Source organism: Gorilla gorilla, chromosome 8, assembly GCF_029281585.2.
Source record: "Gorilla gorilla gorilla isolate KB3781 chromosome 8, NHGRI_mGorGor1-v2.1_pri, whole genome shotgun sequence".
Lineage (NCBI taxonomy): Eukaryota > Metazoa > Chordata > Mammalia > Primates > Hominidae > Gorilla > Gorilla gorilla.
Window position 1 is genome coordinate 67,727,015 of NC_073232.2, and position 15,477 is coordinate 67,742,491.

At 46.9% G+C, this 15,477-nt stretch overlaps 1 protein-coding gene across 7 annotated transcripts in view; it reads left to right on the forward strand.

Moving 5' to 3' along the window:
- FRMPD2 (FERM and PDZ domain containing 2) overlaps positions 1-14,624 on the forward strand; it is a 126,100-nt gene extending 111,476 nt beyond the window's left edge. For 5 of the 7 annotated variants that reach the window (XM_031015537.3, XM_055353021.2, XM_055353025.2 and 2 more), the window contains 4 exons: positions 165-379; positions 2,673-2,771; positions 7,709-8,052; positions 14,017-14,624. In XM_031015537.3, the coding sequence (XP_030871397.3) occupies positions 165-379; positions 2,673-2,771; positions 7,709-8,052; positions 14,017-14,065 (707 nt within the window). In that variant the 3' untranslated portion in view covers positions 14,066-14,624. Of the gene's footprint in view, positions 1-164; positions 380-2,672; positions 2,772-7,708; positions 8,053-12,140; positions 12,309-14,016 lie in introns of all 7 variants that reach the window. The other 2 variants (XR_010135213.1, XR_008669024.2) reach the window with 2 other exon arrangements.
- Positions 14,625-15,477: the final 853 nt, after the last annotated feature.

The following is a 15,477-nucleotide window of genomic DNA, read 5'->3' on the forward strand; positions in this document are numbered from 1 at the left end:
ACTAATCTATAACATACATAATGTACTCTGTCATAAAATTAGCAAAGGAATTATTTGAACGTAAAAGAAATAATTCATCTACTTGACAATTTGCATTTTGAGACTGGTCAATTTCACTTGTAATCTACTGAAGAATTTATTTTTATCAACATCCCACACTACAGGTCCTAAGTTTGAAGTCAAACTAAAAAAGAATGCCAATGGTTTGGGATTCAGTTTCGTGCAGATGGAGAAAGAGAGCTGCAGCCATCTCAAAAGTGATCTTGTGAGGATTAAGAGGCTCTTTCCGGGGCAGCCAGCTGAGGAGAATGGGGCCATTGCAGCTGGTGACATTATCCTGGCCGTGAATGGAAGGTCCACAGAAGGCCTCATCTTCCAGGTGCCGGGGGTCATGGGCAATGCAGCTCTCTGTGCAGGCTGGCCCCAGCTTTGCCTCTTACTAGCCTGCTGCCGTGGGGAAAACTCTGGGCTCTCAAAAATCACACCAGCAGCCTGGATTTTAATCACACAAAGAGAGTAATTAGTGGTACATGCTCACATTTAATTTAAAATCTCTGTTTTTAAATATCTGACCTTGAGTCAGCCTTGCTTCTCACTGGGTTCATGAGAGAAGCTGAAGATAAAGCCCTGGCCTTTGTGCTGGCTGACGTCTCTTCACACACATCCCAGGAGGTGGGCATGGGGCTGAAGGGACTAGAGTGGGTCCCTTTCTGCTCTCCTTCCCATTTCTCAACACATTTACAGCTTTTCATACATTATTACACTGATTGTCCTGTCTATGATAAAAAATGCAATTTAAGAAGAGAGAGTAATGAAATACTGTATATATTAGACAGAGTCCTGGAAGAAAATGGAGTCATTTGAGGAACATTTAATAAAGGAGTGGGCAGGTTGTTAGGAAGCTCAAGAGAGCATGTTGTGGCCTAGGGCTAGAAAGAGTGGGATGCAGTTACCCCTATCCCGAGGCCAAAGGGGAAGGGAAAGAGCAGTTATTCCACCCCAGGAATGGAGAGCCATTGGAGGGGACTCGCTGGCATGAGCTCTCACCTTGGCTGAGGTTGTAGTCATCCCATGGCAACCTGAAGGGAGGAATTTGGAAGCAGTAATGACCTCCGCTCCTCCCTGTCTCTGGTCTCTTGCCGTGTTCCCCTAGCTGAGCCCAACAGGAAGCCTCATGCAGCCTTTATAGGTCAGCTCCAGAAACACAAAGCAAGATGGACAAAGGGGGACAGTGGCTCTGGGCAGGGCTGGGGGGAGGTCTCTAGAACACCATATGCTTGGGTGGGAGGGCATGCCTTCATCCATCCATCTCCTGATCCAAGAACCCTTCTCTGAGAACCACTGCTGGGCTGGCAACTCTATGAGAGACTGAAGGCACAGAGGAGGACAGCTCATGCAGTTTCAGAGCTCATGGACAGAAAACATGGCAGGAGATATGTATCCTGGGAGATGAAAGCCCATGCTGCAGTGCTCACACCAGTGAGCCAGGAAAGAAGTGCACCCCTTGGAAGTCCTGCGTGGCTGATGCAGGGACTGGGGAGTGTCTTGATTAGCAGTTCTTAAGCAGGGATTATTTCCCTCTCACGGGATATTTGATTAAGTCCAGAGACATTTGTGGTTGTCACAACTGATGAGTGCTTCTGGCATCTAGTGAGTAGAGACCAGAGATGCTGCTAAACACCCTACAATGCACAGGACAGGCATTCGCATAAGGAATTGTCCAGCCTGAGAGGTCAACAGTGCCAAGAGTTTGAGAAATCCTGGTCTAAATAGGAAATAGGAGCTATCGAGGCAACCTTGAACCCTGGACATTGAGAGGGTGGCTTGGAGCAACAGATTCAGCATGGCAGGGGCTTAGGACGTGGGTGCAGAGGGGAGTAGATGGGAGAGAGGGAACTGTGGTGAGAGGCAGAGGCAGGCAGAAACGGGGTCTATGTGCTATGCCTTGGAGCTTACGTTGAGGGAAAAGTGAGTCAGCCAGGGTGTGCAGTGGGGGAAGGACTCAGTTATATCTGCATTGTGGAAAACTACCCTTGAGCATTGCAGAGGGAGGCAGGTGGGTGACACTGGAGAAGGCAGCAAGCAGTGAGGAGGTCACTGCAATACTACAGGTGAGAGGTTCCCAGAGCCCAAGCCGAGCCCTGATAGGAAGCTCAGAGCCAAGGGTCAGGCTTTAGAGATTCAGGTGGTGGAGGCTGCACAATTGGTGGCCCAAGATGAGGGCAGGTTGGGAGGAAAGGGCAACTGAGATGAACAGCGATTTGTTGGAGTCACTCTTTCTCTCTCTGAAGAAAAGGCATTGGTATTGGCAGATATTGCCATTCCCTTGAGCAATGTGGAAGGAGGCAGGTGGGTGACACTGGTGAAGGCAGGGAGCAGAGAGGAGGTTACTGCAATATTACAGATGAGAGGTTCCCAGAACCCAAGCTGCACAAAGGTGATGCACAGCCCAGCATCTTGCATCAACTTTGTGGAAGCTGCAGGCCACTGACCTTGGTTCCTTGCACTTTGAAAAGTCAGGCCCACAGCAGGGTTCTCCGGAGTTCTCTGGAGTGAGAAATAGATCAAGGTGCAGGGAGGAGGAGCTAGTGCCTGGGACGCAGTGGGGAGAACATCACTGCATCCCCAGCAATGCAAGCCCAAATCTAACAGTGAATCTTGGTTTCTCGCAGGAGGTGCTGCATTTACTGAGAGGGGCCCCACAGGAAGTCACGCTCCTCCTTTGCCGACCCCCTCCAGGTGCGCTGCCTGAGATGGAGCAGGAATGGCAGGTAGGCTGCAGTGTCTCCTACTCTCGCTACCTGGCTCTGGTTGGGCCCCCCTTTTCCAGACTCTAGGGTCCTAAGAGGGTTGTAGGTAGGTTCAGTGCCACCTCCTTTCACAGGGGTAGGAAAATAGCTGGCCCCCAAACCTCAGTAGGCCTCCTTCATCTCCCTGATTCTGCCTCTTCTGACATTTGGGTCTTCTTGTAGATGTTTACATGTTTAGACTTTGGCTGTGAAACTATTAGGGCCAGGTTCTCTGGAAGCTCAGGCCTCAGAGAGGGAAGCCTGGGAAGAAGGAGAGTAGACAGAAGCAGACCAAGAGAATTTCCAATAAGAATTTCCATTCTGAGAGATGATGTGGAAAATAGGATATATGATTACCCTCCTAAAGCATGAAATAGGCACGTGCAGTCTAGTGCAAAGAAGAGAGCCATTAGAATCAGGAAAATAGGGATTTTTACCTTGACACATATATTAGTCAGGTTCTCAGAGAAATAGAACAGATAGAATGAGTGTGTGTGAGTGTGTGTGTTTATGTGTGTGTTTATATATGAAGAGAGTGAGAGAAAGAGAAAGAGATTTATTATAGGAATTGGCTCATGTGATTATGAGGGCTGGCCAGTCCAAATTCTACAGGGGAAGCCAGCAGGCTGGAGACCCAGAGAATAATTGATGGAGATCAAGCCCAAAGGTGGTCTGGAGGCAGAACTCCCTCCTCCTCAGGGAGGTCAGTCTTTCCTCTTAAGGGCTTCAGCTGACAGCATGAGGCCCACTACATTATGGAAGACAATCTGTTTTACTCAAAGTTTGCTGATTTAAATGTCAAATCACATCTAAAAAAAATACCTTCACAGTGACATCTAGATGGTATGTGACCGCCTATCTGTGTACCATGGCCTAGCCAAGTTGACAGTTACAATTACCCATTGCCATGCCTTCTGTGGGGTTCCTAGGAAACAGATTTTGCAGCAGAGATGTGAGCGTGGGAGGTTTTATGGGGCCTGCACTTGAGAACATCCCCTGTGAGGGTGACTGAGGTGGGGTGGGGCAGAAGGAGAGATCAATGTGCAGCTATAAACAGGGCCTCAGCTGATCCTGGAGGGAGCCCTGGAGCAGAGATGGCCCCTTGGAGCTGCCATGAATTGGGACAAGAGAACCTGTGCCTTTGCTTGTTGCCCTAACCAGCGCTGGGGTGTGGGCTGCCCCAAGGGAGGGGAGATGAGGCAGTAGGATGCGAATCTCAGTCCTGGAGGGGGATCTGGGCGGGTACCTGGATCACCTGTACCTGCTATGCTGCATGGGCCTTGGGCAGTTGCCTGTCCTCTCTAGGCCCCATGATTCCTCATCTCTAGGATGTGGATAAAAATGATCACTTATTGTGCCTGAGGGTGACACCATCACTAGGACAACATAAAGGACTTGATGTCCCAGATCCTGTTGATGCTTAGACTCCAAGAGGTCATTTGACATAGCCTCTAGGGAGGGAAGAGCTATGGGAAAGATATCCAAAAGTTGCTGGGTTGGAAAAGAAGGTAGACAACAGCAATTGTGTTAAGAAACTGAACCAGGTGAGAGAGGGCCAAATTTCACACACACCAATTCAGGCCAAGGTGCTGGGACCCTGTGTTTTTGTTGAAATATCTAGGATATCCCAGGGGAAAAAGTGGTATTTCCATTCTGGAGAATAGCTCCTCCCAGGAGAGCCCATAAAGATCTAGCAGGAAGGGTCCAGGTGAGGTGTGGGGGTGAGCTTTCCCTCCTCATACCCGAAGGCCAAGTGGGAGGATTGTGATTTGCTTGGGTGGCTCCAGTGGTCAGATTGCAGAACAAGGGTCAGCAGCTCTGGGGAGCAAGCATTTAGTCCATAAAGTACAGCACCTCTGAGAAGGAGGCAGCCATGCCCACATTTGGGGTAAGGGCATTCCAGGCAGAAGGAACAGCATGAACAAAGGCCCTGAGATGGGAACCCACTTGGATGTTTGAGGGACAAAAATACAAGTGTGCTTGGGCCATCGTTAATGAAGCAGAAGTGGAGGAAGTTGTGGAGGTGGCAGGGACCCTGGAGGGCCTTGGGGATCAGAGGAGCATGATGCCACCATCCTGCATGCAGTGGGAAGCCACTGGGCTGGCATGGAGGGTTAAGCAGGAAATGCCCTCCTCCATTCTTCAGAGGGGCCACTCGGGTTACTGGTGCACAGGGACTAAAGGAGGTCAAGCAGCAGTCATTCTGGTCAAACATGATGTGGCTTGGACTCAGGCTGTAGCTGAAGGGTTAAGAAGCAGCCAGATTTGGGATACATCTGGGAGGCGGAGTTCAGGAGACTACTTTGGGATTAGAAACAGGCATGAGGAAAGAGAGCAATCAAGCTTTGGCATGAGGAAGCCTTGGGGAAATGGTGGTACCACCAATGCAGGGTGAAGGAGGGGTAAGAAGGTAAAAAGCCTGATTTTCCTGATTCCAATACCTCTCTTCTTTGCACTAGATCACGCATACCTATTTCATGCTTTAGGAAGGTAATCATAGATCCTATTTTCCACTTCATCTCTCTTGGTACCAGTTCCCAAGAGAGGGACTGCTTACAGGGGCTAGGGAAGGCCATCTGGGGTTCATGGAAGAGAAACAATAGTTCTTGATATCATTTAAAACTGAGATGTTTATAGGCTATCCAGTGAAGAGTCTATTAGGCAGTTGTGGAGAATAGGCATGAGATCAGGGCTGGGAAAAGAGAATTTGGGAGTTGTCAGCATATATAGAGGTCATGTAAAGCCATGAAATGGTTGAGATCACCTTGGGAAAGAGTGCAGATAAGTTCAAGGAGAGGACTGAGAAGTCAGCACAGAGCATAACAACATAGAGAGGCCTGGTACAGAGATGGGACAAGATGTGAGATTAAGATGGGGCCTGGGAATTGGTGGAAAAACCAAGCAAGGGTGGGCTCACGGTCAACTCCATGTAAGTAGGGCTAATAAGCAAGGAAGCTCTCAGGAAGGAGGGAGGGACACACTTTGTTGAACGTTGCTGAGAGAGAGAGTGAAAGGACAGAATATTGTTCTTCAGCTTTAGAAAGATAGAGGTCGCTGGGGACCCTGATGTGGGCTCCTTCCCTTGGGTGGTAAGGACAGAAGGCTGGTGCTAGTGGGTGCAAGAAAGAAGGAGGGAGGCATGGAAACGGTGAGAAGAGACACTCATCTAAGAGGCTGCCATGAAGTAGAGCACAGAAATGAGTGGCGAGAGGTGCAAGCTGAAGTTGGGGTAAGGGCACAGGCTGCTCAGTGGAATTTGCTGTGGGAAGATGAAGATTTCTCATCTGAACGTGTCCATTCTCACTGTGAGGTCACAGGCGAGGTCAGGGTGGAGTTGTTAGAAACTTGAAGAGACAGACAAGATGAGAAATAATTTAGAGAGCAGAGGTAGAAAACTGAATTGATTAAGGACACAGAGAAAGATTATCTGGAAGTCTTGACTGCCCATTTGACATCTGCAGTCACACACTTGAAGCTAATCTAGTCAGAGGCTCAGAAGCAGGGGTGAGGTTCACACAGTTTGAGTAGGAATTAAGATAGAAACTCAGAATCTGCAAGTGACACATGATGGAGGAAGAGAGGGGCAAGGAGGTGGGAGCTCAGGGTCTTCCTTGTCTGTAAGTGCGCATCTAGGGGCAGAGCCATGGAATCTAAGCAGAATAAGAGGCACACTGAGGACATGTGTGACAGGGAAGGGGAGTGGGGGTAATGATGAAAAGCAGCAGCTCCACAGACTGGAGGTCCTGGAGTGGGGAAGGATTGCTGGAGAGCATGTCCAGGGATAATGAGCTAGAAGGAGAGGATAGGTTAGAAAACAGATTTTGGAGGTCTCTCCAAAGAGTATGAAAATGTGATAAAATATGGTCTTCTTAAAATTTTGATTTTTGGTGTATCCTTTATAATGTCCAGTCTATCAGAAAAGTAGTAAATGTTTACGATTTATAATTAAATAAATGTGCACATTTGGAGGTGTATCCCTCTCATTGTTAGGGATGTACAATCAGAAATGTGGGGAGACCACTCATTGGGGTGGTTCTTCTTTTGTAGGTGAGGGCAGGGGTGGGAACCCAGGCATGGGCTCTATTACATCAGGTATGGAGATCATGGGGTGGAAGTTCTGGAAGATAATTTTCAGGAAAAGGTAAAATCATGATTCCTACAGATATAAAAATGAATACATGTTAAAGATTTTATTTAACTCATTCAATGAGGGAACCAGGCAGATGTTAAAACTGGCTCAAAAGAGATTTCAAAGGACCTGTTTATTTATAGAGTTGTAAAATAGCTCAAAGACAGTGGAGACAGCCAGAATCAGAGAACCCAGCAGGTTCTGCTGTAGATAAAAACAGTTTTCTACTGAAACACAGATTGTTTTTCTGTAGAAGGTCAAGCAGTGGCAGCAAGACATAGCACATCATCAAAACCAGAACCTAAAAGGCTGACAGAGAGGTGAGCAGTTGAGACGAAGCAAGTCATGTCTGGGAAAGTGAGGAGGAGACCCAGGAAAGAACATCACCTTGATGGGGGTGGAGACAGGGAGACAAGCCCTGAGATGACAGATGAAGATGAAAAACTTAAAAAGAAAACATTTCTTATCGGAAAGTGGAATAGAGTCATTGTTTTGCATATTTATCTTCCATTTTTATCTTTGTCTAAATTTTGCAAATATTTTTTATTTAAAAATAAGGCTCACATTTATGGAGAGCTTCCAAAGCCCCCTAAGCTAAGGTGCCTGAGTGTGTTGCCCAGTGTCCAGCCGGGACCATGTGGAGGAGCTGGGATGCTATGGTGATAGACAGACCTCAAAGCCCATCTTGTAACTACTCTGATCTATAATCACATGGGGGAAAAAAGCTTTGTATTTTTAAAAAAACAATGTGCATCCCGCAGCCAGTAATCAGTAGCATTTCTTTTAATAGACACCTGAACTCTCAGCTGACAAAGAATTCACCAGGGCAACATGTACTGACTCATGTACCAGCCCCATCCTGGATCAAGAGGACAGCTGGAGGGACAGTGCCTCCCCAGATGCAGGGGAAGGCCTGGGTCTCAGGCCAGAGTCTTCCCAAAAGGCCATCAGAGAGGCACAATGGGGCCAAAACAGAGAGAGACCTTGGGCCAGTTCCTTGACACATTCTCCTGAGTCCCACCCTCATTTATGCAAACTTCGCCAAGAAAGGGATGAATCAACATTGGCGACCTCTTTGGAAAAGGATGTGAGGCAAAACTGCTATTCAGTTTGTGATATCATGAGACTTGGAAGGTAAGAATCACCACATTTGCAGACATTTTGTAAACTCTGTGCATCTCATTGCTAGGAAATTGTAATCAAGCCATCAATAACTATGCTTGGATGATTTTGTGCCCAGCACTGTTCCAGGCATTTAGAAGAGAGGTTGCAACAAGAGAAGCATAAGGTCTGGTGCTGCTGTGACCACCTGTGAGCTTTTGGGAAAGCAAACCGTACCCAGACCACAATTGTCCCCAATATGTCTTGGAAGCTATAGGTGGCAGGCCTCAGGTTTTCTCCTGGCACACAAACCTTTCTCTTGTATCTTCCATGGCCTGTTAAAGCTTTGTAGTAAGAAGGAAGTTCCTACATGCATCCTCGTTTCTATTGCTAGTATAATGCTTTATTATCAACATCAGCTTTTTTTTTTTAAATGATGGGGTCTTACTATGTTGCCCAGGCTGAATTCAAAATCCTGGGCTCAAGTGATCCTCCCACCTCAGCCGGTCAATAGCTGGGTCTACAGGCACCAGCCATCATGCCTGGCTACACCAGCTTTTGTTTTCTGAACACATCTATATCTTCAAGACCACCCTGCAACATTCATTTTCACAGTCATTTTAAATTTAGTCTGCATTTTTGTGTCCATCCATCTGTAAGTATTTCCGATTCTCAGTCCTATGCTGACGGAACACATAGTCTTTGATTCAGTTTGACAAGTACTTATTACACAAGGTTCTTGGAAACCTGTTGGGAGCAGACAGAGGGCTGCACATGTAGGGTAAGACCTGCTTCTAGCATTTGCCAGCCAGAGGCATGGGCACAAAGCAGGTAAATAACAAGGGGCAATTGTTTGTGTTTGACACTCTATAAACCCACTGAGATGAAATGGCTCTCATTTGGTAGCCATCCTAGAAGACTGTCAAAGGTAGATCCATAGGAAGTGATAGTCTCTGTGAAGTGTGAAGCAGTGGTGTAATACCGTTGGACCCGATGAGAGCTGTGACAAGCAGGAGCCAGGCATGCATTCCCTAAAAGTACCCTGCTACAATTTTTTGAAGAATGCTATGTCAGCCAAACAAAAGCTAACTGGTTTGCAAAGTAGAACAGGGTGAACAAGCACATTCATCAATGATATTCACTTTCGTTGTCTGATAATGTATAACATAAGTGTATTTATAGTTCTTTACAATTGCAGTCTAGGCAGTAATTGACATACTTGATAAAATAATACAGAAAGTAACCTACAGAGACTTGTCCAAGGACAACGATTACCATGATCTTAAAGGACATATTAAAGGAACTGTACTTTCCTGTAGGGAGGAGGCACTTGTTTGGATATTGAAAGGTTTTGCTGCCAGATAGCTTGGGATAATGAACAGGGACCCTGAGAGCTGAATTATAAAGTGACCCTGGGTATAGGTACAAGCTGGGAATTTGACTTGCCAAGTGCCTTTAATTTAACATAGCCAATAGTTATTTAAAATGGTATTTTAAACTATTAGTATAGGCAGTCACTGTTTCATTCATTAAACTACAGAAAATCAGCCTGTTCAATATAAAAATGATCTAGTCTAGCCTCAAACTCCATGCTGGAATCTGCTCCATAACATTCCTGAAGAAGGGGTCCCAGCTTTTGCTTGAATATCTGCAGGGATGCGGAACTTGCTACCTCTTGAATGACCCATTTTATCATCATCTAGTTACTGATCAGAAGGTTCTTCCTTATATTAAGGTGAAATCTTTATGCTGTTATGCTGTTCTTATGGGACCAGCATTTAAAGTTACACATTTTGCATACAGCATGGCTCATAAATTCAAGCCTCCTAACTTCATCTGAAGCTCAACCAAAGAAAAAGTGATTTGCTCCCACATCTTCCACATCTTTATGCCTTTTTATGTCTTCTACTTCCAAGTCCGGATACCTATTTCTGCCTATCTGTTAGCATTTGCTGTTTTTTTTTTTTTTTTTTTTGCATCAAACATCACATTATTCTGTTTTTCTGAACCAAATTAAATTTGGCTTAGTGGCCCTATTTGCAAGGGTATACCAGATGTCCAAAATCTGTCATTCTTGGAGGGACTGCTCCTTTTAGAGCCACACGAGAGTCCCAAGGGCTTGTCCAGAGCATTCCAGGGGAGTCTCCTCTCTTCAGTCTGTTGTGAACGCCCATCACCCATCATACTCACTGCCGGGCCCACATGGTCCATGTACCCATGGATGAACTGTGGGCAGGCAGCTTTACTGTTCTCAGTATCCTGGCTCTCTCAATGGCCAACCGCTCCCCCTTTTTCTCTTGCCTCCCTGTGGTGGTTCTGTTGATGAATGCTTTCTGCCTCCTCACATTTCCTGGCTTTATTTTTACTTCGTTTTCCCTCCCTCACTTAGGAACCTTTCCTCCCCTCTGAAAGAACTCAAACCAAGTCCGCCTCTCCTCCAATAGGACGTCAGTTTGCATTTAAAGCACACATAGTGGCTGCCCCCTACAGGAAGAAAAGAGGGGCGCATGCCCAGCGACCCCTGTACACAGTTCCCCCAGCTCCTGGATAGGGTCTGAATCAGGATTCCAAAGTGGGATTGTGACTCTGCAGAAGCCTTAGAAGTGTTTGCAGCTCAGTTCTGAGGTGACTGTCGCAGGCCACTGCCTCTTAAGTGTCTGGCATCTGTGAGTTAAACTCTTCAACAAAAAGAGCATGGATTTCTGGATCCCATTATGTGGTTTCAGCGTTGCCACTTACTAGTATGCCTTGAGCGTTGCCTTCCCTGAGCTGGAGGCTTCCCAAATGTAAATGGGGACCATGACAGTTCCATAGGGTACTGTGCAGGTCAAAAGAAATAGCACGCTCGGGGTGCTGTCACAGTGCCTGGCATGCGGTAAGAACTCAATGCAAGTCTGTTTTCCTTCCCTTTCCTGAGCTATTTCCAGCTAAAGAACAGGTCCCTTCAATTGAAATTCCCAGCAAATTGCCGGAACTTACCATCTGCCAGGTGGCAACTTCCTACAGCCAGATGGCTGCCAGCACCACAGCAAACCCAAAGTGTTCATGGACAAGATTCGATTTCACTTTCTTTCCCTGTTCTCTTTTCTCACACTCTATATCTAGAGATTTTACCGTCTAGTAGCAGATCTTTATAAAAATATCTTGTAATAAAGCAGTACAGTACATTTTTATGAAGGAGAGTTGGATTACGTGCCTATCAGAGGGAAAGCTTGGCTGGAGTCACGTTTTTTATAAGGTTAGTTCCTAAAGGTAGGCAGAAGGCAACAATCACATCAAGTCTCATTACCCTTGAAACATCACTTTGGAAGGAGTGATGTTATTTGCCCCTTGGTGTGGGAGCAAATCACTTTTTGTTTGGTCGAGCCTCAGATGAAGTTAGGAGGCTTGCATGTATGGGCCATGCTGTATGCAAGATGTTTGTCTTTGAATGCTGGCCCCATAGAAACAGAGACAGATTGAGAGGATGAAAGATTTAGTTCTCCCACTCATGTGCACTTCAAGGCTTACACTCATCGGTTGGAAAGTTGGTCTTTGCAGAATGTTTAAGGTATCTTTCTCTTTCTCTTTTTGCCTAGCACATATCATTAAACTCATGTAAGTAAAATGCACGTAAGTTCAGCAAGCATCACTTTGTGAAAGTGATGGTATAAATCTTGATGGTCATTTATTTAAGAAAGCAAAATGAAGCAGGACTCCTGGAAATGAACCTAAAGTTATGATATACCTTCTGGGGAAGGGCACTGCCTGGAATAGCAAAAGATAACTAGGAGGCCAGAGATCTCACTCAACGGCAGGGGCCAGGCCAGGTGTGATGTCAGAGTAGTTAGGGAGGGATGCAGTTGCCAGGTGAGGGAGATGTCATACCTGCTCTTGGGTTGGAGTATGGCTGAGGGGAGTGAGGGAGGCGGCAGAGCCTGGGCTGGATCCTGGGTGCTGCCTCTAGCAGGATTCTCTTTACACCTTACAGGATCCCAGGGGTATCCTTGGGTATCGCCAGATACCCAGGGATATCTGTCCACACTACTGTGACAAATCCTAAGTATTGTACTTCAGCTCAGATTTATCATCTGAGCTTCAAATCTGGCAGTCCGTTGAACTTGTTTACTTTGATGTCTTAGAGATACTGTAAATCCAACCTGCCAAAACTAAATGCAGTTGTCAGGAGCAGAGACCTGGGGCTCCCAGCTGTGTCATCAGGGCTAATGGAGACATCAATATGGGGCCTGATGTTGGAGAACTGGAGACATGAAGGGACACAAACCCCAAACTTTGTTGTGAGTTTAACCGTAAGTAAATAGGACAATTATAATACCTTCATATTTCAAGCCTGAAATGCCCAATCTGCTTCTATGAATTTCCTCCTGAAAGGCAGAGATGAATTTGGTGGCCCAAGTCTTTAAAGGACAGCTGTCCAGAAAAGTTGGGCCCAGTGTCTTTTCTCAGTAAACATTCTGTAGCAAGCAGAGCCTTCAGAATGGTTTCACTGACTTCAGAGCTGAACTGGGATTCCTCTTAAAAATACCCACTGAAGAGTTTCAGGACTTGGTGGGGACCCTGGTTCTGGGGTCCTGCTGGTTTGTGTGGGAGACATGGCTGGCCAGGAAGCCCACGTGAAATCTCCAGATTCTCCTCTAGTTATCATCTGTCTATAAAAGCTTCCTTCTGTTGGACAGCTTGGTGGGCAGAGAATGAGGGCAGGAAGAAGCTGAGGTCATTACACAGAAGCAGGGGGTGAGCAGAGAGCCCCATGTACCCCGACAGCATCAGGGTCTTTCTGAAAGTCCTGCTACATTAGCCATGAGCTGGCCGGCCTTGAACCCTGGGTGAAGAACTCCACCTCTTTACCCATCATGTCCACATGCAAAACATGAGGCTTGCTGTGAAAGAATGTCTCTATCTTAATGAAATTCTCCAAATTTCCAAGTCTTGCCCTTTCCGTGAAATAGGCATACAGGCTTCTGGTGCCTCTTTATTCCCTATTCACCCTTTCCCTATGTCCACAGTTGAGCCCCAGGTCAAATCTCCAAGGGCAGCCTGATGGCATGTACAAAAGGATAGAAGGAAAGGCAGTCGTTCTCCCAACTTGTGGTGGGATGATGGCCAAGATTTCACCCTTGGGACCACCAAGTCCCCCTGGACAAGTGGGGAGCAAATCACTTTTTCTTTGGTTGAACCTCAGATGAAGCCTTGCCTCTTGCCTCTCAGGCTGATGGCTTCCCTAGGTCTCTGTCCAGGCAGAGCCAGTAGCTGGAGCTCCGAATCAAAACCAGAGGGCAAGGAGCTTATTAGAAGAGGTGGAGGGAGTCTACTGGTGGGAGGAGAGGTGTGGACACTGAGGCAGCTGCAGTGGCCAATGGACACATACAGCTGCCATCTTCCACTCCTCAACAAGGCTTAGTGAGCTCAGAACGGAGGGAAAGGGGTGCTGCTTGAGGTGGTGGGGACAGTGGTGAGCCTAGGCCTGGGAAATAGGCTAGATTTCCCATTCTTTGATAAAACTTCTTGAATGTTTCTTTCCCATGTTTATAAGAAAACACAGTTTCTACATGATTTGGCCAAGCTTAAAGTCAATTTTCCCTGCAAATGCTCAAGAATTAAAAATGTCTTTTGACAGTGAGTGTTCCTCTTCAGTCTTTGTAGAATAATTTCTTTTTTATACACTTGAGTGTGCATATATTTACATGAAATTCACTATCTCACATACCTTGTAGCTCTCATGAGTGGAAATAATGTCTCTTTCACAGTGAAGCTCAGTTTGGGACAGATGCTTCCGGCTCTACTGGGGAGGAGGACGTGCTCTCTGGGTGTCTAAGGGTTTGTAGCTATTGGGGTGCACCAGAGCCAATTTTAAGAGAAAGAGGCAATGCAGGAAAGGAGAAGGAGAGCAGCAGCACATAACAAAGCCAACCTATTGATTTGGGTGGGGGTAAGGAGGCTGAGAAATGAGGATCCATGTATTTGGTAAAAAGCTAAATCTTTGTGCTTTTCTCTTAGATATTCCTTCTCATCTCCTCTAACCAGACTTTCGACAGATATTTTCTGAGCATCTTCTCTGCATGTCTGCAGTGCTGTGTAAAATGCCCTACCTTTGCATGAATTATTCTTTCTAATCAAGAGGCGTGTGTGGCGAACTTGGGGCGGCCCCTGGAAGCCTTGTTCTTTGACCATTACGTCTGCGGCTGCATCACCAGATAATGAGCTTCACCACTCGTCGGCCTCCTGTGTCCTTCCGCGGGGAGTAAATGTCACTTCAGCTGGCCGCCTCTCTAAATAGGCAAATTTTCAGTGCTCAGAAAAGGACCTGATCTTTGCACAAAGCGCTTTGATGGTTGCCTGCTTGAGTCACTCCCAACCCCTTCCTGAAGCCCTTTCTTTATAATTCTTCTGTTGAAATAGCTATCATATTCACAGTAGTAATCACAGCATCTCACATTTACTAAAAACTTACCCCATACCAGGAACCCGGAGTTGGGGGGGCTGTGTCAGAATTATGTGATTTACGTGTCCCAATAATCCTAGACGCTTCTTGACCATCTAGTTTTGTCAAATGAGGAAACTGAGGTTCCAATGAAGTCAATAAACTTGTCCAAAGTCTGACCGACTCTGCTTGCCATGTGACGAGTCTGTCTTAGAACTGGGTCATTACCCTGCTCGCAATGCTGTGCCCTCTGGCAAGCCCCCCCACCCCCCCGGTCTCCTGAGCTCGGTAAGGTGCTCCAGCTGCCTCTATCATAGCACTTCCTACATGGACTGTAACATTTCTTTACTGCTCCAACTTCTCATTAAACTGGGGGCTCCTCAAAGCCAGGGCTGGTGCCTTATAAGTTTCTTGCTTCCTGGTGCCCAGAGCAGCCTCTGGCAAGAGCTGTTTGAACACTGGCTGAGTCTCACGGGCCTGCGTCGTGCAGAGTATTCTAAAAGGCAAGGGGAAGGTGGGGTGAGGAATTTTTTTTATCAAGGCTGGAAGAAACATGGGCTTCTGTTTTCTAGTCCTGAATTGGATGGGGAGGATGGGGAAGGTGACATGTACCATCCATGTGGAGCCCCTTCTCCCACCTCGGAGGATGAAGAGTATCTTACCATCAACTCTACGTGCCAAGGCCAGCTACCCTGTGAAGAATGTTTGGAGGCAGATTCTGGGACCATTCCCTTGCCACAGTTCTGCTCTTGGGGCACTGTCCCAGAGTCTTTGCCTCCAGAAGAGTCCCCAGAGAGTGGGAGTGAATGGGAAGACCTGGAGGAGCCTGTGGCCCTGGAATACGGTGCCCTCAGGTGGGTATCACTCTGGCTGGGTGGACTGGGGCTGAGCTCTGACCAGAGCAGGGCTCAGTGCTATCAAGCCACTTCAACTGGGGGTGGGGGATGGTCTGTGGGCATTGCCCAGTTTCCCCTGCATCTTCTTTGGGGGTCATGCTTCATTTGTAATGGCCATTTTCACAGAACACTTACCATGGC